At 41.7% G+C, this 25,518-nt stretch overlaps 1 protein-coding gene across 1 annotated transcript in view; it reads left to right on the top strand.

Moving 5' to 3' along the window:
- Positions 1-25,518, top strand: part of Tesk2 (testis associated actin remodelling kinase 2) — a 115,394-nt gene that overhangs the window by 44,241 nt on the left and 45,635 nt on the right. The window contains exon 3 of the mRNA XM_057784784.1: positions 12,181-12,302. Within this exon, the coding sequence (XP_057640767.1) occupies positions 12,181-12,302 (122 nt within the window). The remainder of the gene's footprint in view (positions 1-12,180; positions 12,303-25,518) is intronic.

Here is a 25,518-nt window from a genome sequence, read left to right as displayed (position 1 = left end):
TTGATATTAAGAAAGAATTCTGATTTTTTTCTGTTAGTATTTTTCTAGACTGGCAATACAAATGCCAACTTGAAAGGAGCAGTAAACTTACAAGCTAAAAGAACCCAGTGCTTGCCATCTGGTCCTGAAATACTGATTTATTCATGTTTCTGGTTATGCATTTATTATTTAACACTTATAGCTTGTCATGCAACCTCTGTAGCATTCTCAACAGTTGTGGTTTAAAGAAAGCAAGAAAACATTTTAGCACACAAATATTCTTCTATGATTTTTTTTTTGTAGTTGGGAAGGTGGTTTTATTTGAAGGTGTGTGGGCTTTGTGCATACTAATATGCCTTCTACCACTGGAGATACACCCATAGCCGGAGGATAAGTTTTTATATTCTCTGGTAGCTTTGTCTGATAATTTAGATACCAGGTTTCAAAATGCTGGTGCTGGACCTAAGATGTAAGTTGGTAACATGTTTGCCTACTATTTATAAGGTTCCAACCGAAACACCCATAAGGGGTATAGTGTATGCCTATAGTCTTAGCAGGTGGGAGGTAATGGCAGGAGGATTAGAAAGTCAAGGTCATTCTTTGCTATGTAATATGTTTGAAGCTAGTCTGGGTTACCGGGCTTTTTTTTTTTTTTTTTTTTTTTTTTTTTTAAGTTTTTTAGAACAGAGTTTTTCAAGTAGCCCTGATTGCCCTGGAACTCACTGTGTAGACCAGGCTGGCCTGGAACTCACAGAGATGCTCCTGCCTCTGCCTCCTGAATGCCCAACTGATTGCTTTTTTTAAAATTTAGAATTTTTTTCTTTACTTTTTTGAGTTCTTTGTGTATTCTAGATATTAACCATCCATCAGATGTATATCTAGCAAATATTTTCACTCAGTTCACTATTTCCTTTGCTGTAGAGCATCTTTAAATTTCTCATGGTCCCATCTGTCTATTGCTGGTCTTATTTCTGGAGTGGAGTCCTGTTTAGAAAGTTTCGCCTATTAGACATTTCAGACAGACCACTTTCTGAAGTTTTTTGTGATGTGCATGACAAGGTGGCCATACCAGGGCTCTTTGAGGAACCAAGCAAAGCGTGGCCAGAGACATCTCCAAATCCCAGAATCTCCTTGAGCAATACAGGTATGTGTCTTAGCTTGTCTGCCTCCTCATATCCAACCAAGCACCTCAGAATTGAACTGCCTTAAGTAGCCAGAGAATAAGTAACCCTCAAAATCCAGGAAGAACAAGTGTAGAAAACCATACTGTTATTCTGCAGTAAAGCAGTGGTGTTTATCAGTTACCCGTGGAAGTAAAAATGTTTTGAGTGAGAAACAGTTGAGGAAGAGCATTAAGGTTGATCAGTCTATCCTCGTGATCAAACACCAGGTGGAAGCAACCTAAGAGAGGAAGGCCTTATTTCCCTAATAGTTTCTGAACATTAGGACTATTGTCTATGCTGTACTGATCTGGGTGTGCTAAGGCAGAACCTCAAGGGATAGGTGTGTGTGTGAAGCTTCTTTATCTTGTAACCTACAGGAGAAAGGCAGGAAGGGGCCAGGGACAAGGTGCCTCCGAGGAACCAACCTTAGCCACCTAGTTCCTCCAGCTAGAACCTTCTCACAATAACACCAGCTTAGGAGCAAGCCCTCACACAGGGACCGCTGGGGAGAAACAGTTCATATTCGAACTAAGAGTATGGACAAGAGAACTGAAGCAACAGGATTGAGCCTTTGGAAGTTCCTTTATTTGGGAGAAGAAGGAAAAGAAATTTGCAAGAGAGGGCTGGGCAGATGGCCCAGTGGGTAAAGTGCTTGCCAGGAGAGTGTGAGAACTGAGTTTGGATTCCCAGAAGCCACAGAAAACCAGATGTTAGTGCGTAATCACAGTGCTTCTGCAATGAGATGGGAGGAGGTGAGAGGAAATCCCCCCAGCTGTTGGGCCAGCTAGCCTGATGCATACACATAAAGATTTGTTTTGTTTTGTATATATGTGTTTTGTGAGACTGGGTCTCACTATATATGTCACTATATATATGTCATGTCTGGCTTGGAACTCACTATGTAGACCAGTTTGACCTCAAACTCATAGAGATCCACCTGCCTCTGCCTTTCATGTACTAGGTTTAAATATGTGTGCCACCACACCTGGCCACACAAAGATTTAAAAACAAAGAAAAAAAAAGGAAGTAGCACGACATACAAGTAGAAATCAGAAATAGGTTCTTTATTCTTTGGGAAGTTGCCAGGTCTACCATAAATTTCAGTGAGCTTGCGGTATTTTAAAAATTTTTTTCTGCGCATACATGCAGACAAAATATTATATACAAAATAAATTTAAAAATTTATAAAAATGTTTGGGGCTGGAGAGATGGCTCAGTGGTTAAGAGCACTGACTGCTCTTCCAAAGGTCCTGAGTTCAATTCCCAGCAACCACATAGTGGCTCATAACCATCTGTAATGAGATTTGGTGCCCTCTTCTGGCCTACAGGCAGGATACTGTATAAATAAATAAATAAATAAATCTTAAAAAAATTTTTTTTCTTTTTAAAAATGAGTGTCTCTGTGTGTGTGTGCACACACACATGCCGTGGCACACATTTAGAGGTCAGAAAGTAACTTTCAAGAGTTGGTTCTGTATGGGTTCCAGGGATCAAATTCAAATGGTCAGACTTGACAGACATGCCTGGCCTGTGATGGTCAGTCTTTATGGTCAACTTGAGAAGATTTAGAATCAGCTTGAAAATACAAACCTCTGAGTGTCTGTGAGGTATTTCCTGAGTGATTTAGATGAGGAGGGAAAGTTCACTTTGAAACGTGGGCAATACCATCCCGTGGGCTGAATAAAAAGGGTAAAGTGAGCTCAGCCAGAGCATCCCTCCCTCCATCTCTCCCTCCTGACTGCAGATGCCATGGACTGGCTGCATGCTTACACATGATGTTGCCTTCATGATGGACTGTACTCTCGAACAAAATAAATTCCTCCTCCCAAAAATTGCTTCTTGTTAGGTATTTGGTCTTAGCAACAAGGTGAGTAACTAATAAAAGACTGAAGATACATTGCAGGGGTTTTCAAAAGAGAGAATGAAGAGGAAAATGAACATACCTTGTTTGTACCTTATCACTTAGTCGCTTATGCCTGCAATCCCAGCACATGGGAGGCAGAAGCAGAAGGATCAAGGTTCAATGTCATGTTCCCCAATGTAGCAAATTGAAGTCCCATCCTCAACTGCATTAGTCCTTGTCTGTAAAAAGGATGGTTATGGGAAGATGGCTTCGTTAGTAAAGTGCCTGCCCTACAGTCCTGAGGACCTGAGTCTGGATCTCCAGCATCAGTGTGAAAAGTTGGTGTAGCTGCACATGTGTCTTATTTTAGCACTTGGAAGGTGGAAGTGGACTGATCCATGGAATCTTTCTGGCTAGCGAGCCTAGCCATTGGCTTCAGGCTCAGGGGCAAATCCTATCTTAAAATATAAGGTAGACTGAAGAAGAAACCTCTTGCCTCCACATGTGTATGTATGTACTCATGAAAATGTACACATGCTACACCGTACAACCCCATCACACACAAATGAGTTAACCATTGAAAAGCCAGAGAGGAATAAGATGGTAACGATTAAAGGTGTGTGCTACCACTGCGCCAGCCTTAGAAATGGTCTCTTGTTCTATACTGGCTAGTTTTTGTCAACTTGACCCAAGCTAGAGTCATCTGGAAAGAAGGAACCTCAATTGAGAAAATGCTCCATCAGATTGGTTTTTAGGGAAGTCTGTGGGGCATTTTTTTGATTAATGACTGATGTGGGAGGGCCCAGCCCACTGGGGATGCCACCCGTAGGCAGGTGGTCCTGAGTTGTATAAGAAAGCAGACTGAGTGGGCCAGGAGGAGTAAGCCAGTAAGCAGTATTCCTCCATGACTTCTACGTTCCTGCTTCAGCACCTGCCCTGACTTCCTTTCATGCTGAACTCCAACTGTAGCTAAAATAAGCCTTATTCTCTGGGGGGTTTGAGCCACAATGGCCTTCATAGGCTCAGATATTTAAATGCATTGTTACCAGTTAGTGAAACTGGGAAGTATTAGGAAGTGTGGCCTTGTTGAGGTGTGGCCCAGGCCCAGTCTGTCTGTTTCTCTTTCTGCCTCCCTCCCTCCCTGCTGGTCAGTTGTAAAGCAGAGTTCTTAGCTACTGCCCCAGCACTGTGCCTGTCTGCTTTGTGCCCCATGGTCATGGACTAAGCAAGCCTCAGTTCAATGCTTTGTTTTATAAGAGTTGCCTTGGTTATGGTGTCTCTTCACAGCAACAGAACATTGATTAAGATACTCCCCAAGTTGCTTTTGGACATGGTCTTTATCACAGCAAAAAAGAATTGATTTTCGCCTAATAGTTCTTGAGTCTATCATGGTTGGGAGGCATGGGAGCAAGCAGCAAGCATGGTGGCAGGATCAGAAAGCTAAGTGCTCACTTCTTCAACCACAAGCATGAAGCAGAGAGGGCAAACCTCGAATGGCAGGAGACTTTAAACTCTCAACTGTGGTGTGCCTCCTAATCTTGCCCAAACAGCACTATAGACTGTAGATCAAGTGTTGAAATACTTGTCTATGGGCAGTATTTATTCTCTTTCAAACCACTGTGGAAGGGAAGCGATCAGAGGTAATAAATATTTTACTTGAAAATTTTAAAGTCTGGATGAATTTTTAAAAATGATTTGTTTATTTATTGTGTATACAGTATTCTGCCTACATGTTTGAATGCAGGCCAGAAGAGGGCACCAGATCTCATAACAAATGATTTTGAGCCACCATGTGGTTGCGGGACTTGAACACAGGACCTCTGAAAGAGCAGCGCCAGTGCTCTTAACCTCTGAGCCATCTCTCCAGCCCCTACTTAAATTTTTTTTTTTTGCTTGTCTGGTTTTAGATCTAATAATTCTCTCCTAAAATTAGTTTTTGGCTTGTTGAATAGTTTTATAGAACTCTGTGAATGGTTTATTTCCTGCTTCATAATTCTGCCTTTGTCTTTATACTTACTTGGGGTTATTCTGTATTTTCTTAGTATTTGAAGGTGACCTTTAACTCATTTTGTTGTTCTTTTTGATATAGGGTTTCATATAGCCCAGACTAGCCTCAAAATCCTGGAAATTTTTCTCTTCCCGCTCCCTCCTCCTTAGTCCAGAATTATGGGCATGCACTGCCATACTGTGTGTGTACTTGTGTGTAAAGGGCAAAGGTCATGTTAGGTGTCTTCAGTTACTCTATATCTTATTGTTTGAGACAGCATCTCTCTCTCACTGAACTTGGAGTGATTGGCTGATTGAGAAGCCTCAGAAGTCCTCCTGTCTCATTCTCCTCTGCTCTTGGAGAGTGCTTGTGCAGCAAGTCTTACTGACTGAGCCATTGCTGGCCCTCCATTTTTGGTTTGTTTTCTTAGTGTGATTCTGGGATTGAATCTAGAACCTCAAGAATGCTAGACAGTTTAGATTTAAGAAAAAACAAATAAACAACAACCCAAACAGTGTTGAGATATAGCTCAGTACTTACCTAGTATGCAGAAGACTCTGGGCTTAAGTCTCAACGTCACACAGACCTGCTGTAATTCTGTTACTCGCACTTGTGAACGGGGGCGAGAGGTCAGGAGTTCATGGCCAGTCTCAACTACATAACAAGTTTGAAGTTAATGTTAATCCCAAGACCACCAACCAAAATCATCATGGTCAAATTAATTATAACAAGCAATTAATTAAAGCAAGCTTTTTTTGTGTACACGAGCTGCCTCCTCTTAAGATGGGGTTCCAGAGGTCAGCATTGAATGTGAGGAAGACAAGGTTTTTATAGCTCAGGGGTAGGGGGTTTCCAAATGGGGGATTTGGCTGGCAAAATAGTCTGGGTTATAATAGGAGTAGAACATAAGTTAGTCATAATGACCTCCTGAAACAAAGGTATGATTACAAAATGGTTCTAACAAGGCAGTCATAGCAACAAGTAGCCTACCTAACAGCCTTTTGAAACAATGGTAGTGTTGCAAGATGTTTGTTGTTGTTGTTGTTGTTATTGTTATTATTATTATTATTTTGGTTTTTCAAGACAGGGTTTCTCTATAGCTTTGGGGCCTCTCCTGGAACTCGCTTTTGTAAGCCAGGCTGGCCTTGAACTCACAGAGATCTGCCTGCCTCTGCCTCCCATGTGCTGGGATTAAAGGCATGTGCCACCATTGTCTGTCTATAATAATTTTTTGAAACAAAGACATGGTTGCCATTTCCTGGACCAAGCAGTGCAGAACTATTTGTAGTTAAGGTTACAGGTGGGACATAGTCCAATCCTTGAGAAATAGGTTTAGTTATAAACAGGAATGAGCCTAGTTTGTCTTTACTATAAAAAATGGCTTATCTGGGCAGTCCCAGCATTTAGGAGGCAGAGGCAGGCAGATCTCTTGAGTTTGAGGCCATCCTGGTCTACAAAGGGAGTTCCAGGACAACCAGGCTACATGGGAAAACCCTGTCTTGAAAAGCAACAACAACAAACAAAACAAAACAAAAAGCCAACCAAGCAAGCAAACAAAAAAGATGGTGTTTAACCCTAAGGTAGAGGCAGGCTGGTTCATCACTAACCTGGACTATAGGAGAATCCATCTCAAAACAACAAACAGGACAAAATCCACTCCATGCTAGGAGCAAAACAGTAGAGCAGGATGCTAGTGGTATTAAAATAAAAATACAATAGAAGACCAGATTCATCTGTATGTGATAAGAAAGAGAAGGCGTAATTTGCCAAAAACATTCCACTGATAAAGGAAAGTAAAGGCAGAGCTTGCTCTATCCAGCTTTATCTGACTGTGTGTGTCATTTAATCCTGAGTGTCTCAGTAAGAGGAAAATGCTTAGTAAGCATATTGATGGCTTTCATTGTAGTAAGCCAAAAATACATTTTGTACTTGTATCTGATGCTCTGATAGGAAGGACTAAATAAATTACCCTGGATATAAAAGCTACCCATGGAGTCTGACACAGGTGTGCTACCTTGGGCTCATCTGCCTGTTGTGGCCAGATGCTCTGAATTGGTCACCATCTTGGAAGCATGCTCTGAAATAACCAGTGTGTGGGGCTGGGAATATGGCTGAGTGGTAGAGTGCCTGGCAAGTATGAGGCCCTGAGTTCAATTTCCAGTACTGAAAAGAAATGAGTATGTGTTAAAACCATTCAAGGTAGATTTGTTTGTTTTTACATATGAGTTTCAGATCAAACAGCTCTGTCTTATTTTTTTCATCTGTATGAATAACTGGCAAGTCACTTGAGTTTTAGAGAGCATATGGATGGTGCTTATGCAGGACCATCCTGTACCTTGTAAGATGACTTTGGTCAAGCATCTCTGGCCAGCAGCACTCCGCAGCCCTGGTCATTCTTATAACCAGAAGACTCTCCTGAAAACCTTGAGCACACCTCCCAAATGAGTTCTTATCATCTCTGGAAAATGACTGCTTTGAACTGTATTTTGTTTGATATTAATGTTTCTATACCAGCTTTCTGTATATTTATTGTATACTCATTGTGACTTCTTGACTAGAAGTACAAGCAGCCTATTTATTTATTTTGATTTTCTGAGACAGAGTCTCCATATGTAGGCCTTGCTGTTCTGGCACTTGCTCTGTAGACCAATATGACCTTGAACTCCCGGAGATCATCCTGCCTCTCCGCCCCAAGTTCTGGGATTAAAGGTGTGAACAACTATGCCTGGCTTCAAATTAATCATTTCCAGAAAATACCTTTTGTGTGTTTAATCAACCGCTAATAAATGTTAATTTAAATTTAAGAAAAATTTTCATATGCTGTTCACAGTTGAATGTTGCCCACCCCGCTTTGTTGTCTCTTATGCCCATGAACTGGGGATCAAACTCAAGGCCTGAGCTTGCTTAGTGTGCAACTGTACCACTGAGTGATACTCCTAGCTCTAAACTTGAGTAGTTTTCTTTGTACTTTGTTTTTAAATATGGTTAAAATGTCAGTATACGTGAATAATATTCATGAATATTGTAGTTGAACTAAAGTTTCTCCTCTATTAACTATCCCTGCTTTTTACAATTATTTATTTGTTTGTGTGTAGATATGCACTCTGTCTGTACATGGTACACATGTGGAAGTGAGAGGACAATTCAAGAAAGTCATTTCTCTCCTTCCACCCTGAGGGTCCAAAGGAACAAGCTCAGATATCAGTTTGGTGGCAAGTGCCTTTACCTGCTGAGCTATCTCAGCAGCACTTAACTGTCACTTTATTTGCTTGTCAGTGAGTTCGAGGCCAACCTGGTCTACAAAGTGAGTTCCTGGACAGCGAGAACTGTTACACAGAAAAATGCTGCTTCAAAAGAACGAGAGAGAGAGAAAGAGAGAGAGAGAGAGAGAGAGAGAGAGAGAGAGGAGAGAGAATATTTTGACAATATTCAGTTGTTTGTGTAGTCATCACCAGTATTTGACTTTAGATTATTTCATTTTTATTTTTTAATTAAAAAAAGTATTTATTTTACATCCTGGCCACAGTTTCCCCTCCCTCCTCTCCTCCTAGCCTTGCCCCCTAATTGGATTAATTTAAATAGTCTCCATGCCCTGTGCTTCCTCTTTCCCCACAGACCCAAGCAATCACTACCTACTTGCTGCTGAAGTCAATGAGAATATATATAGAGAGAGAGTAGAAAGAACACAAGATTATAGGCATTTGCCTATAATCCCAGCACTTGGGAGAAAGAGGCAGGAGAATCTCTGTGAGTCTGAGGCCTGACCAGTCTTCATAGGGTGTTTCAGACCAACGAGGGCTAAGTAGACCATGTCTAAAAGAAATCAGCCAATCATATGGATTAGTATTGACCAGTATCACTTGTTGCCATTGAGGCTGCAAGTATAGTTCAATGGTAGAATACTTGCCTAACATGTGAAAAGCCCTAGTCTTGCTCCCTGACACTGTAAGAAAATGAATAAATAAAAAGGTAAATAGGCCTGAGGAGGTGGCTCATCAGATCACGGCACCCACGTGGTGAAAGGAGAGAACTGGCCTCTGAAAGCTGTCTTCTGACTTCCACATGTGCGTGTCTGTTGCCCCCCTCCCACATGCATACACTAAATAAATTTTTAAAATCAGTGAAAGCCAGGCATGATAACATATTGAGTTTGAGGATAGCCAGAGCTACATAGTACAACTGTCTTTAAAAAGTGGGGGTTGGCATAAGTGAGATGGCATAAGTGGTTAAGAGTGCTCGTTGTCCTTGTAGAGACTGGGGTCAATTCCTGGGACTCAAAATGATTCCTAACTCCAGTTTCAGGAGATCTGAGACCTCTTCTGAACTCTTCAAACACCAGCTATGCACATGTTTTATTCATGCAAATAAAACACTCATACAAAAAAATAAATATACCTTTAAAATGTTTTTTTTTTTTTTGAGAGAAACTCTATTATGTGACCCTGGCTGTCCTGGATATATAGACCAGGCTGGCTACAGAGATCCACCTGCCTCTGCTTTTTGAGCAGTTGGATTAAAGGTATATACTACCTAACCAAAATAAATCTTAAAGAAAGAGCAAACAAGCAAGAAAGCAAGTAGCAGTCCATCTTTAACTCCAGCACTTGAGAGGCAGGGGCTGGCTTATCTGTAAATTCAAAGTTATGTTGGTCTAGAGCTGTGTAATGAAACCCTGTCTTTAAAACAAAAGCAAATAAAGGCGGGGGGTGGGGGGGTGGGGGAGAGAAGACAAATTGCTTATCCCTGAATGTTACTTGTTTTATTATCCAATATTTTTTGTTTGTTTTGTTTTGTTTTCCGGGACAGGGTTTCTCTGTGCAGCCCTGGCTGTCCTGGAACTCGCTCTGCTGGGCTCAGACTTAGAGATCCACTTGCTTTTGTCCCCAAGTACTGTGTGAACACTCTGAGATCAGAGTGTGCTGGGCAGTGGTGGTGCAGGCCTTTAATCCCAGAGAGGTGGAAGGCAGCCTGGAAACTAGGAAAAGAAAATTCAGAGTGAACCAAGATGTGGTGGCACCTGCTTGTAGTCTAGTACTCCCTGCAAGTCGGAGACCATCCTGTGTTCTGTGATGAGTCCCAGTCCACTCAAGACTCTGTTTCAAAAATGATAGCGAGAATCTCAAGAGTAACAGTCTTCAGATGGGAGGGGGAAAGTGACAGTAGATGGAGAACCCCACTAAAACTTGGGTGTTTTCTGTGAAGAGTGCTGGAAAAATACTGCCGTTGAGATCTTTGTATATAAAGATCTCCTTTAACTTATCCACGCAGAATCTAGAAAGGAGAGCCACTTCTCTTTCATCAATCACGGGGTACATGACAACAGTATCAGTGATGCGCTGAGAAGGGAGTTGGCCTCCAGATCTCTAGGAGGATCTAGATGAGAGGAAAGTCTGCCAGCCTTTGCCTCTGGCCTTCTATGGCTTCTGTAGCTTTCCAGCTCTTCTCTTCTGCTGTGGCCACCGCAAACCATTGACGCTTGAAGTACAAGATAAGCTGTGCCATGTCCTGTGTTAACAGATACATGAAACTGTTAGTGTTACTGTTATTCCGCTGCGCCTTTAGAGGGTGAAGACTAAGTGGATGTAAAGTAATACTCCTGAAGTTCACAGAATAGCAATAGCTTTGTTTTGCAAGCCCCTATTGTATCAGTTCTGAAATTAGATTTAAAAACTTAGGTTTATTGATACTGTGTGTATGTGTGTGTGTGTACAACTTGTGGGAACGTGTGCTTTCCTTCCTCTATGTGGGTCCTTGAGATTGAATTCAGATCACCAAGTTTGGCATTAAGCATCTTTACCCACTGAGTCACCTCACTGACCCAGAATTTATTCTTTTTTAAAAGATGTTGTTTTCACTTATGTGCATCTGTGTCTGTGTATGGGTATGTACATGTGCGTGCAGGTGTTCATGGAGGCCAGAGGCATCAGATCCTCATGTTGGTTGTGAGCCACCCAACCCAGAGCCTGGGCACTGAACTCTGCCTCTGCCTTCCTAGTGCTGGTACTAAAGGCAAGCACCACCACTCCTGACCTAATATGACAGTTTTTTTTTTTTAAATAAAACCTATGAAGTATATGAGGAATATAATTTCTATCAATAAAATGAAGTGAATTCTGTAGTGGGCATCTGCTTCTAGACATAGCCTCTCCATTGTGTTTATGGATAATACTATAAGTGGTATGACCCATGTTTATGGTATCCAACTTTATAGTATTTATATTATTATCAAGTGTTCTGGGTTGTGCTACTACAGTATATGCTCTAAAAGAGTCACTGACCTCCTTCTATGTGTAACTTCTCTCCCTGACCCGCGTCTTGTCTGTGAGTGCATGCATCGTGCATGCTCATGTGTCTAGCACACTAGGGTTAAACACAGGACTTTGTGTGTGATGCGTACAATACTCTACCCTTGAGCCATGTCCAGCCCTGTTTTTGTTCTCTTAGAGATACATTTTTATGGCGCCCAGTGTAAACTGAAACTGTGTCATTCTCGTGCCTTAGAAAGTGTCTTATAAAGACAGTTTATAGCTCACTGTTACATAAGGCTTACTCATTTCTTCCCTCCCCCCACATAAAAATCGACAGAAGGGACTGTTTCCTTCTAGTGTCCTAAGTCACCAATGTTGGCCTTAAGGAAGTAGCCTTAAAAAGTCCTCATAGGTGTGGTGGTTCCTGCCTATAATTCTAGCTCTTGGAGGCTGAGTCAGGAGGTTGCGTGATGCTATAGTTAGGCAAGCTACAGAGTTGAGTTCCTGACCATTCAGAGATACATAGCCTAATCACATCCTTGCTGCATGTGATGTCAGGCGCTTGTAATCCAACCAGGAGGATAAGGTATTCAGTTCATCCTCAGATATATGGGAAGTTTGGGGCCAATCTGGGCCTGTGTCCCAATTCTCCCCATACCTCTCCCCCAAAAAAACCATTAAAGCAAAAACAAGCAAGATATGATTAATATTACATTTCTGGCCAGCTAGGTATAGAACAATTTTGGTTTTGGATGAAATAAATTTATCTTGATTAGTGGAGTGAGACAAATGTAATTTTTTGTTAAGACAATATCTCACTATATAGCCCAAGCTGGCCATGTGTTCGCATTTATTTATTTTACCTAAGCTGGCACTAAAACATCCTGGTATGCTCTACATGTAGAGACTCTGATGTCATATATAGCTGCCGCCCTTAACATTCTTACTCTTACTTCCTAGGTGCGACACAGAGCTTCTGGTCAGGTGATGGCTCTCAAGATGAACACGCTGAGCAGTAACCGGGCAAACCTGCTGAAAGAGATGCAGCTCATGAATAGACTCTCCCATCCCAACATCCTCAGGTAATGGATTTTCAGTCTCCCCAGGATCGGTAAGAGACATTATTGGAGGCTTGCTACAGGAGTACTTTATCTTGTATCTTGCAGTCCATCTTGCCGGGGTTTAGCTAGGCTCTTGGTCTTTTTCTCTCTATTACAACTTAATTTCCTATAATTAACAAGTATTTAATAAGGCAACTTCTCCTCTCAAGTTGCTTTATTCTCACCAGAACGTTTGTACTAGCTCATTATAATAATTGTTTCCTACTGTGATTAGTAATTTGTCAGAGATAAAAGACTGGTCTCTATGTGGTTATTTAACTTAATTGCCTTTTGAAGAATTGTAATTAAGTCAGCAAATAAAAATAACAGCAAAATTATGGCATAAAACTTTCCACCCTAAACCATGAGTACTCACTCATTTAGGAGATAGAGTTTGCTGTTGAGAATTGTTTTTACATTTAAAAGGCTTGGGCAGTAAGATGACGCAGAGGGTAAATGTGCCTGACCCAAGCCTGATGACCTAAGTTTGGCCCCTGGGTCCCATATGGTGGAGGAAGAAAATATAATATTGGCTCTACTTTTAGCTAGACTTTCATTGACCTCTTTTTATGCTTAAGATGCAGTATCTGTCTCCCTCTCCACACACACATAAACATATGCATGTGTGAAATAAATTTAATTAAAAATTTTTTAATATTATATTTTACTGGCTGGAGGTAGCTCAGCAATTAAGAGTACTGGCTGCTCTTGCAGAGGATAGGGGTTCCGTTCCCAGCCACAGCCGTTAGTAAACTCCAGTTCCAGAGGATCTAACACCCTCTTCTGGTTGTCTGTGGGAACCAGGCATATATGTTATGCAAATGCTTATACACAGACAAAATACTTATATACCTGAAATAAAAATAAATAGAATCTTTTTTAAAAGGTTGAATATCTTTTTTAGTAATCAATATATGAATATTTCTCACTTTAATTAACTTGATATATTAGTGAGGTAAGCATACTTCCAAATGAAATTGCACAAGGCAATATAATTTAATATGTATTTAAGTAGGATATTTGTATAAGATGTTTGTAATATCAGAAGTGCTCAAGCTGGCCTCAAGACCTGGAGTTACAAGTGTGTGTCACCATAAATAGTTTCTGTAAGAAATCTCCCCCCATTGGTCTTTGTAGAGTTGCCTGGCCTTGAACTCATTACATAGCTGAAACTGACCTTGAACTCCTGCTCCTCCTGCTTTACCATCCAAGTGCTAGGATTGCAGGCATGGACCACCACACCTGGTGAGTTTGAGTCTTTTGCCTACAGGTATGCCACTGCCTGTTAAGCTAGCACTTGTGGGACTGGAGTTACAGCATAAGCTTAGAATTGAACCCAGATTCTCTTCAGGAGTAGCCAGTGCTCTTAATCACCAAGCCATCTCTTTAGCCCCGAGCTTATAAGGGTTTTAAAGAAAAGTTGTCCTGAGCCGGGCATAGTGGTGCACACCTTTAACCCCAGCAGAGTCAGAGGCAGGTGGTCTACTCAGTTCCAGGACAGCCAGGACTGCATAGTGAGACCTTGACTTCAAGAACAAAACAAAATTAAACAAACAAAGAGAAACTTCCTATGAAAGAAGGGAAGGAAGAAAATGACTGAGTTAGTGATTTTGAAAGTCTGTGTGGGGAAAGAAGGCTGTGGGAGGCCTACTGGAGGGCAGGCATCTGATCCTCTGGCATACCGTGTTCCTCTGCTGCCAGAGCTGCTGCATGCCCAGCAGGAGAGGCCAGCTGAGTTGTTGGAGCTTTTTTCCCTCCTTTTCTTGACCCTAACCTCCTTACTACAGTTTTTTCTTCTATCATCTTCGCTACAATGATTTCCATGTAGAAGGAAAAGAATAGGAGGATGTGGAGGCACATACTTATAATCCCAGCAATGGGCGGGTAAATAAATAAATGAGTGAAAAGGAGTGGACTGGGCAAGGCACTGGTGTTGAGGGTATATAGCTCTTGTTTGTATGTATATTTTCATACATAGGTATAGTTAAGATTGGTGGGTTTTCATATCAGTTCTAAGTCATCCGTTACATAAACAATGAAGTACTTTGTTGAGCTCGGAGGAATTGATAGTTTGGACTTCTTGTGAATAGAGTTGTTTATGCCAGGAAGTCTTGTGCTCAGGATCTGTAACCCAATTCCACATTCTGCTAATTTCCATTTCCCAATGGCCTTCCTAAGGACCTGGCCAGGATTTGTTCTCATGTCTCTTTGTTATTCTTCATGCTATGAGGAATTTAATATTCCTTTTAGAATCCTCATACACATTCTACCACTTAATTTTTTTATTTTTATTTTTGTTTTTTTTTTGGAGACAGAGTTTCTCTGTATAAGCCTGGTAGTCCTGGAACTCACTCTGTAGACCAGCTTCAAACTCAGGGATCCACCTGCTTCTGCCTCCCAAAAGCTGGGATCAAAAGCATGCGCCACCACCGCTCGGCTATACCACTCACCTTTTCCTTTTTATTAAATTTTGATCTAGTGTGTCTTTATATGATATATGTATGTGGTGGGGGCATGTTGGGGATCAGAGGACAACTTTGTAGAAACAGTTTTCTTCTTCAATGTTTACATGGGTTCCAGAGATAGAACTCAGGTCATCAGGATTTTACAGTAAGTCCCTTTACTCATTGGGCCATCTCGTTTGCCTGTGTATTTATTTATTTATTTTTTTTTAAAGATAGGTATCATGTAGCCTAGTCCGGGAACTAACTGTGTAGTAGAAGGTATCCTTGCGCATCTGATCCTTCTGCCTCTGCCTCCCAAGTGCTGAGATTATAGGCATGTACCATCATTCCCAGTTTTATGCAGTCCTGGGCATAGAATCCTGGGTTTTATGCATGCTGTGTGCTCTGTCAAGTAATCTATATCCCATCCCTCTTCCTTTAAAAAAATTACATTTATTAATTTTATGAATGGATGTATATGTGTGTGTGCCCATGTTACATGCACATGTGTGGAGGTCATGTGGAGGTCAACAACTATGTGGAGGTCAACAACTTGCAGGAGTTGGCTCTCCCCTTTCACTGTGAAGGCTGCAGTGATTGATCTCATATTATCAGTTTTTGTTGCAAGCACCCTTACCTGCTCAACTATCTTGCTGCACCCCATCTCTGTTTTTGAGACAGGATCTTGATATGAAGCCAGGCTAGCCTCAAATTTGCATCCTCCTGCTTCAACCTTCCACCGAGTTCTTCAATTACAGATCTCACCATCCTCAGACTGGCCTACTACTAGCTTTTTGGTACTGTTTGTTTTTGGTACTGTTAATTGAAAGTAGGGCCTTGGCCGGGCGGTGGTGGCGCACGCCTTTAATCCCAGCACTTGGGAGGCAGAGGCAGGCGGATCTCTGTGAGTTCGAGACCAGCCTGGTCTACAGAGCTAGTTCCAGGACAGGCTCCAAAGCTACAGAGAAACCCTGTCTCAAAAAACCAAAAAAAAAAAAAAAAAAAAAAAAAAAAAAGAAAGTAGGGCCTTACTGAAGTATTATGTTCCCACTCCCTAACTACTAGTGTTTGTTCAAAGTTTCTTCAGCTCAAGCTGGGCATGGTGGTATATGCCTGTGTTCAGTATAGAGGCAGAATGATCAAGAGTACATTGCATTTGTTATCATGGAGAATGTCATTTCTTTTTTTTTTTTGGAGCCTGTCCTGGAACTAACTCTTGTAGACCAGGCTGGTCTCGAACTCACAGAGATCCGCCTGTCTCTGCCTCCCGAGTGCTGGGATTAAAGGCGTGCGCCACCACCGCCCGGCTAGAATGTGATTTCTACTTACCAAGTATTTACTACCTAGGTAAACTGTGGGACAGATTATCTAGCGCTGAGTACAAAGGAAACGGGGACCCATTTTCTTCCAGTCCCTTTAGGTAGCAAACTATGCATGTAAGAAATTAATGGGAGCAGTGGTGGTGGTGCGCACAATTAATCCCATCACTCAGTGGGCAAAGGCAGGAGAATCAGACTTCAAGGCCAGCCTGGTCTACAGAGCGAATTCCAGGATGGCTAGGTCTACACAGAGAAACCTGTCTCAAAAAAAATCAAAAGAACAAAGACAACAAAAAGAAAAGAAATAGATGTGGCTGGAGTGTAGCTCGAAGATCAAATGTGCTGTGGGTTGAATCACTAGCACGGAGGAGAAGGAAGAGGAAAGGGTGGGGGAAGGATTAGTATCAGCTAGTGCCCTGAGGGTCCTTGTGAAAACAGCCATCTTTCCAGTTAGCCAGCCTGAAGAATGCTAGTCATCTTCAGTGTTCCTTTTGTTGTACTTCAGCCTTCTTCACTCTTATCTGGAGAAAACAGTATTTCTCTCTTTGTCTTCTTGTTCTCATTCCTCCTGATGTGTAGCTCCTAACTGAATAGTCTTCCCCAAGCTTTCTGTGCTGGGTATGGAGTGTAGAGCCTCTTGTTATATTTCCAGCTACTATAGTTTATTCCTTCAAAAGTTTTCGATGGCTCAATATTGATTTTTAGACATGAATCAGAAATCCCTTAGACAAATCTGCTGTTTTTCCTGATTATCTTCCGATATTTATTCTTTCTCTCTAATATATTTAACACAGCTCAAGTGTCCCAAGTGTTATCTAGGGCATATTATCCGATCTCTGGGCTTTGGTTTCATTCTCAAAGGAAGGATTGGGAACACATCAGTAGTATTAAGTCATACTAAATTAAATGCTGACTCTGAAATGATGAGGTCTGCAAATGTATTATATTAGAGAGTGTGTGTGTGTGTGTGTGTGCGCGCGCATAGGTGCACATGTCTGTGCATGTGTTCCAGGGTAGGTTAAAGGAGAGCTCTCAGATTTTATCATTGTAATCCTAGTATCTAGGTGAAAGAGACTTCAGAGATGAGAGCTCTTAAAGCATCATCTGCAGCTGGGCCTGGGGGCTCAGGCTGACCTGGAACTCATAGCAGTCTTCCTGCCTCACCCTTCCAAGTGTTGGGATTTCAGGTATGCACTGCTATATCTGACTTAAAATTTTTTATTATATTTTTTTGTTATTTGTTATTTGTATGTATGTGTGCTAGAGTTTCTATTGCTGTACTAAAACACTGTGACCAAAAGCAACATGGAAAGAAAAAAGTTTATTTCATCTTACAATTTTCATATCATGATACATCATTGAGGGAATTCCAGGACAGAAGCCTGGAAGCAGGAACTGAAGCAGTGGCCATGGCAGTTGCTGCTTACTGTCTTGTTCCTCATGGTTTGCTCAGACTGCTTTTTTTTTTTTTTCTTGTTTTTGTTTTTTTTTCGAGACAGGGTTTCTCTGTGGCTTTGGAGCCTGTCCTGGAACTAGCTCTTGTAGACCAGGCTGGTCTCGAACTCACAGAGATCCGCCTGCCTCTGCCTCCCGAGTGCTGGGATTAAAGGCGTGCACCACCACCGCCCGGCCTCAGACTGCTTTCTTACAACACCCAGGACCATCTGCCCGGGGTGGCACCATCCTCAATGGACTGAGCCCTCCCTCATCAACCATTAATCAGGAAAATATCTTATAGGCCAATGTTAAGGAGGTATTTTCTCAATTAAAATTTCCTCTTTCCAGATAAGTCGAGGTTTATGTCAAGTTTACCAAAACCAGCTAGTCCAGTGTGTGCGCATGCATGCACGCATGTGTGTGGTCATGAGAGAGACAGAGGGACAGACAACTGAGAACTTTTTTTGTTTTGTTTGTTGAGACAAAGTTTCTCTGTATATCTCTTGCTCTCCTGGAACTCACTCTGTAGATCAGGCTGGTATCAAACTCACAGAGATTCACCTGCCTCTGCCTCCCAGAAAACTTTTGGGAATGGGTTCTCTCCCACCCTCGGCCTCTTGAATGTGTTATGAAGAGACTGGGCATGGTCAGGAACAGCTGTAACCACAGCACTCGGGAGGTTGGGAAGGAGGCTCACTGCAAGTTGAAGACCAAATTGGACCACGTAATAGGACCCTGTCTCAGAGGACAAGCCAGACATCATGGTACAGTCCTGTAAAAACTGCATTTGGGAAACAGAGGTGGGGAGATTAGGAATTCAAAGCCATTCTTAACTACATAGTGAGTTCCATTACAGCCTGGACTGCAGAGTGAAATGCTATCATGAATCAACCAAACAAAGAACAAAATGAGCAGGGTTAGGGTAGCTAGAAGTCCCAAGATGACTTCTGTACAACAAAGACCAAGCTGTCTGATGAATGTAAGGGTTATGAGTTTCAGAAGAGGTGCTGAACTTCAGAATGTGAGGAATATAATACACATTTCTTGATGTTTTTGGCAAGGTTTGAGAAACCATATTCAAAAGAGTTCATGATTCTGTTGGTGACTTTGAGGAAAACTGGTGGTGGACATAAAATAAGTAAAAATTTTGAAAGGCAAAAAATTATAGAAGAAATAAAATGTAATTGCATTTCAGTGGCTGGTCTAATAATGGCTATAATCAATTGTAGTATAAGTGCTGAGTTTCATATTTCCCCCTCTCAATATTATTATAAGGGAAGTAGTTTGAGTGCCATAGCCTTAGCTTTTCCTCTTTGAAGTTTGTTGATAAGATCAGCAATGGCTGGGGCTGGAGAGATGGCTCAGCAGTTGCTGTTCTTGCAGAGGACTCTGATTCGGTCCCCAGCACCTACATAGCAGCTCACAGATATTCACAACTCTGGTTTCTGGGGACCTGATGCCTTCTTCTGACCTCTGCAGACACCATACACACATGATGCACATGCATAAGTGCAGGCACAATGTCATACACATAAAATAAAATGAGTAGATCTAAAATATTAAAAATAAAGATTAGCAGTAGCAGTATATGTCAGGTTCATAAAAGTAAATAAGAGATGAGTAAAGGAGCCAGGCGGTGCAGTGCACGCCTTTAATCCCAGCACGCGGGAGGCGGAGGCAGGTGGATCTTTGTAAGTTTGAGGCCAGCCTGATCTACAAGAGTTAGTTCCAGGACAGGCTCCAAAGCTACAGAGAAACCCTGTCTTGAAAAACAAAACAAAACAAACAAAGAGATGAGTATAGGCCAGCTGTGTTTGCTCATGCCTGTAATCTGTATACTCAGGAGGCTGAGACAGTTGGATCTCCAGTTTGAGACCAGCCCAGGTACTAGTAAGGTCTACCCTTACCCTCCCCACACCTAAAAATGAATAAAAGAAGAAATAGCTGAAAAACCATGTTGTAATTCCATCTGTGGAATAGTATTCAATGTAGGTGAGCAAGATAGAGGTCTGTTATTTTCATTATATGCTATTTGATTATCTGTAATTATGTACATGATGGACAGTGTTGGTGTGCTAACAATCCAGATAGAGCTGATGGTAGCTGAGTCTGTGTGATAGCGGTGGAGATAGCAATAGCTGGATTATCTTGGTACTTTGAAATAAGGACTAAGATTTCCCATCAAATTTGGGTGTGGTATATTAATGCATGGGATGGAGATGTCAGGGTTGACTCTTAGGGGTTTTACTTGAATAACTGGAAAAATTGCATCACATCGCCAGTAGCAGGGAACAGGTTTTGGTAATGGGAGATCAGTAGATACAAAATTGCAATTGGATAAACAGATTTGGAATTCAAAAGAGAGGTTCAGGACCTCTACAAATAATATAGCGTCTGTAATCTCCATTTTCTGATCTCTGAAGTAGGGAGCAATAATAGTACTGCCTGTTACACTAGGTCGATGGTAGGATTAAGTGAAAAAATATACATCAGCAATTTGAGATGGGCACTTGTCGGTCACCACTGGTTATTCCTGAGGAACTAGGTTTTGTTCTCAGCCCCCACATGAATGGCACACAACTGTCTCTAACTTCAGTTCTAGAGAATCCGACTCTCTTTTTTGGCTTTCTCAGGCACTGTATGCATATGGTACATAGACATACACACAGACAAAACAAACACCATATACATAAAATAAAAAACTAAATTTATGGGCTGGAGAGATGGCTCAGTGGTTAAGAGCACTGACTGCTCTTCCTAGAGGGCCCGGGTTCAGTTCCCAGCACTCACATGGCAACTAACAACTATCTCTAACTCCAGGATCTGACACCCTCACACAGACATACATGCAGGCAAAATGCAATTGAAATAAAAGTAAATAGTTAATAAATAAATAAATAAATAAATACATTTAGAACAGGAATGGTGGTGCACGCCTTTAATCTTAGCTTTGAGGAGGTAGTTACAGGGGAATCCTTGAGTTCAAGGCCAGCCTGGTCTATATAGTGAATTCCAAAAAAACAAACAAAAACCAACCAAACAAACAAAAAACCTCACAACTTTACAAAAGAAAAGAATTTAAGGAAGAAGGCTGACAAGATGTCTCAGTGGATAAAAGTGTTTGCTGCCAAGCCTACTGACCTGAGTTCTATCCCTGGAACACACATACATTGCAGAAGCAGAGAACAGACTCCCAGTAATTATCCTCTGACTTCCACGTGTCCCCTCCCATCATTAAACAAATGTAAGTTAGCAGCACAAAAGAATTTGAGGTAGGCTGTGGTTATAGCTCAGTTGGTACTACACTTGTCTGGTGTGTAGGATGGCTGTGGGTATGGGTTTGATACCCAGATCAGCATAAACCAGACATGGTAGAATGGCTCAGCCAGCAGGCAGTGGATGGGATTAGGGGTCCAGGGTCACTCTCAGCTATTGTAGTGGTTCAAGGCCAGCCTAGGCTAGTCTCCTAAACTGGTCAGAATTCTTGACATCATCATCATTCTTGCCTGTGACTTACTTGAAGAAGTGACTCTGCTTGTCTCTATAATTTAGTTTTTTCTCCCCCTGAATTGTACCTAATGAATATGTATAAGCAGTAAAACAAGAACAAACCCCCCAAAATGTTCCTAACAAACAACTCTGCCATTTGCTAGTTGTGTGCCTTTGTGCAAGCCACCTAGTCTGTTTTCAGTCTCCTTGCCTGTAAAACGGAAAAAATAACATTTAGTGCCTACTACCAATGCTTCTGTAAGGGTTAAATGAAGTAATCTATATAAAGTTTGCATTTGACTCATCTTTTATTTTGAGTCAGGGTCTTGCTATGTAGCCTACGCTAGGCTTCAGGTTTGTCTGAGTGTTCGTATTGCTGTGAAGAGACACCAGGACCACGATAAACTCTTACAAAGAAAACATTTAATTGGGGTAGCTTACAGCTCAGAGGTTCAGTCCATTATCATCATGGTGACACATAGCAGTGTGCAGGTAGACATGGAGCTGGAGAGGTAGCTGCTACATGTTGATATACAGGCAACCAGAAGTAAACTGTCTAACTGGGTGTAGCTTGAGCATAGGAGACCTCAAAGTCCACCTCCACAGTAACACACTTCCTCCAACAAAACCACACTTTTTCCAACAAGGCCACACCCCCTAATAGTGCCACTCCCTTTGAGGTTCCCATTTTCTTTCAAACCACCACATTCCACTCCTTGGCCCCCAAAGACTTGTAGCTATATCATAATGCAAAATTGCATTTGTTCCAACTTCAAAAGTTCCCATAATCTATAACAGTCTCGAACTCAAAAAAAGTCTAAAGTTCAAAATCTCTTTTGAGATTCATGCAATCTTTTAACTGTAATTCCCTGTAAAATCCAAAATAAAAAAGTAGATCACATAATACTTCCAACATATAATAGCACAGGATATACATTACCTTTCCAAAATGTAGTGAAAGGATCATAGTGAGGAAATACTGAATCAAAGCAAGACCAAAAACCAGCTGGCTCTGGCATCTTCGACATCTTGGGATCTCCAACTTTACAGCTTCACAAAATGGCCTCTGTAGGCCTCCATGCAGGGACCCTGACACATATGGCTTCCCTTAGTCGTGAGGGCAAATTTTCATAACCCCTTTCTCCTGTCCATAACTCTAAAACCATGTGGCCAAAGCTGCCAAGTTCTGCTGATTGCTGAGACTGAGCATGGCCCTCTCCTTCAGTTGTTTCTTCACCAACTTTTTTGTTTTGTTATATTTATTTATATAGTATTCAGAAAAGGGCACCAGATCTCATTATAGATCGTTGTGAGCCACCATGTGGTTGCTAGGAATTGAACTCAGACCTCTGGAAGAGCAGTCTCTTCCTCTGAGCCATCTCTCCAGCCCAACTTTCTTTCTTTCTTTCTTTCTTTCTTTCTTTCTTTCTTTCTTTCTTTCTTTCTTTCTTTCTTTCTTTCTTTCTTTCTATTTATTTATTATGTATATAGTAGTCTGTCTGCTTGTATGCCTACAGGCCAGAAGAGGGCACCATACATCATTACAGATGTTGTGAGCCACCACGTGGTTGCTGGGAATTGAACTCTGGACCTTTGGAAGAGCAGGCAATGCTCTTAACCACTGAGCAATCTCTCCAGCCCCAGCCCAACTTTCTTGTTGATGGTTAGATTAGGCTGGCCTCAAACTCAGATCTGCCAGCCCCTGCCTTCCAATTGCTGGGATTAAAGGTGTGCACCACTAACACCCAGCTCTAAACTTTTCTTTAATTCCTTTTCACAAATTGGAAATTTAGCCGGGCGGTGGTGGCGCACGCCTTTAATCCCAGCACTTGGGAGGCAGAGGCAGGCGGATCTCTGTGAGTTCGAGACCAGTCTGGTCTACAAGAGCTAGTTCCAGGACAGGCTCCAAAACCACAGAGAAACCCTGTCTCGAAAAACCAAAAAAAAAAAAAAAAAAAAAAAAAATTGGAAATTTAGCTAGGTGGGATCTTGCCATTAGGCCACCACTCCCTTTATTCCATTTCTTAATCTGTTGTCCATTTATGTCCTTGAACACAGGATTTAGCTCTATTCCACTTCCTGGTATCTCTTTTCTCAATCTGTCCCTTTTTTGAGACAGGGTTTCTCTGTGTAAGAGCTCTGCCTGGCTGTCCCAGAACTCAACTTGTAGACTAGGCTGGCCTTGAACTCACAGAGATCCACCTGTCTCTGCCTCCTGAGGGATTAAAGGCAGCACCACCACCGCATCAGCGTTACCACTAATAACCACCTGACAGTGGCTAAACTAGGCTGTTTTGAGATTTCCTCTGCCAACAGAATGAATCCAAAACTCTTTAGCTTCAGATAGACTTTTCAGACAAAGGCAAAAAGCAGTCACATTCTTAACCAAAATATCACAAGAATGATCTCTAGGTCACATATTAATTTCTTCTTTTCTGAGCTCTCTTGAGCCAGCGCCCCACAGTTCAAATCGCTCTTTACACCACTGTCTTCCATGTTCCTACTAGTGTGACTAATTAGGCAGAGCTTAAAGCATTCCCCTGCATTCCTAACCTGAACTTCCAAAGTCCATATTTCTCCAATTAAAATTATGGTGTGGCCTAACACAGTAATACTCTAGTCTCTGGTTCCAACTTCTTTCTTAGTTAGGATTTCTATTGCTATGAAGGAGACACCATGACCACAGCAACTATTATAAAAGAGAACATTTAATTGATATGACTCACAGTTCAGAGGTTCAGTACATTATCATCATGGTGGGACATGGCAGTGTACAGGCAGACATGGTCTGGAGAAGGAGCTGAGAGTCCTACATCTTTGCAGGCAACAGGAAGTGGTCTGAGGCACTGGACTTTGAGCATATATGAGACCTCAAAGCCCATCTCCATAGTGACACACTTCCTCCAACAAGACCACACCTACTCCACAAGGTCATACCTCCTAATAGTGTCACTCCTTTTTGGGCCATTTTCTTTCAAATCATATCAAAGTTGAAACTCTTTCTCCACCTCCTGATTACTAGGGTAACAGGCACGGACCCCCATGCTTTGTTTGTGTTTGACATATCCTTGTATTCAGCAAATGTTCTGTATCAACATTGTTCTTGTCTGAATTCCTTGAAGAAAGGGTCATCAAGTCTACTATTTCTATAGCTCTTTTGTTCCCTTCGTCTGGCTCTGGGGGCACTACTCAATAGCTTACTGGTTTGATCCCCAGTACCACAAAAAAGTTACATGATACAAGCAGGCTAGTTTGAAGTTTTTTGTTTGTTTGTTTGTTTTGCTTTGTTTTGTTTTTTAATATAATTTCCTATTTTGGCACCTGTGTTTTTGTGGTATTTTATTTATTTATTTATTTATTTATTTATTTTTTGAGGCATTTTCTTCTAATGAACGACTCTGTCTCAAAGGAATGGGTAGCATTTCTGTGGCTGACTTTTTTTTTTTTTTTTTATGTTTTTCGAGACAGGGTTTCTCTGTGGTTTTGGAACCTGTCCTGGAACTAGCTCTGTAGACCAGGCTGGTCTCGAACTCTCAGAGATCCGCCTGCCTCTGCCTCCCGAGTGCTGGGATTAAAGGCGTGCGCCACCACCGCCCGGCTTTTTTGGATTTTTTTAAGACAGGGTTTCTCCGTAGCTTTTTTTTTGGGGGGGGGGGTCCTGTCCTGGAACACAAGTATACCCACCTATATATGCACGTACAGGCAAATCCTGGCCAGAGAGGATTGAGGTTAGTGGCAGACATCTGTAATTCCGGTGTTTGAGATGTGAAGGGAGGGAGATGGTGAGTTTGAGTTCAGTCTGTGTGCACACCACCCCCCTGGTTATGAACAGGAAAGAAGCAAGACTGAGCCAGCTCTATTGTGTCCTGTGTGAGGTTCACCCGAGTTTTCCTTATGAATACTCATATCTGGGACCTTGCACAACCAGTTCTCCATGATGTAATATATCCAGTGCACATTTGAACTGTGTAGTAAAGCTTTACCCAAGGGAATCACTGCCTTTTTATAGGGCCAGAGTCATAGTTTCTTTGGAGACTTGAAATCTGTGTCATTACTCTCTTCTACCTCCTCCTCTTTCTTCTTCTTTTTTTCTGTTTTGTTTTTTGAGATAGGGTTTCCATTTAGCCCTGGCTTCTTTTTGTGGACCAGACAGGTCTTGAACTCAGAAATCCACCTGTTCTGCTGTAATTAGAAGCAGGGCCTGGAGAGATAGCTCAGCAATTAAGAGCACTTGCTGCTCTTGCAGAAGACCAGGGTCCAGTTCCCATCATGAAGGCTTGCAATTGTAACTCCAGTTCCAGGGTATCTGATGCCCTCTTCTGGCTTCTGTGGGCATCAGGCTCTCATGTGGTGCACAGACATAGATGAAGGCAAAACACCCACATACACAGCATAAAAAATTTAAACTTTTTAAAATTAAAAAATAGCATGTCAGGTTGAATCCTTTTCATGTTGTCATTCTTTCTTTTTGCTCTGTTTTAAATAGCTTACTTAGTACTTGACAATTTC

Source organism: Chionomys nivalis, chromosome 11 (assembly GCF_950005125.1).
Source record: "Chionomys nivalis chromosome 11, mChiNiv1.1, whole genome shotgun sequence".
Taxonomy (NCBI): Eukaryota; Metazoa; Chordata; class Mammalia; order Rodentia; family Cricetidae; genus Chionomys; species Chionomys nivalis.
This window is presented reverse-complemented; position numbering and strand designations above follow the sequence as displayed.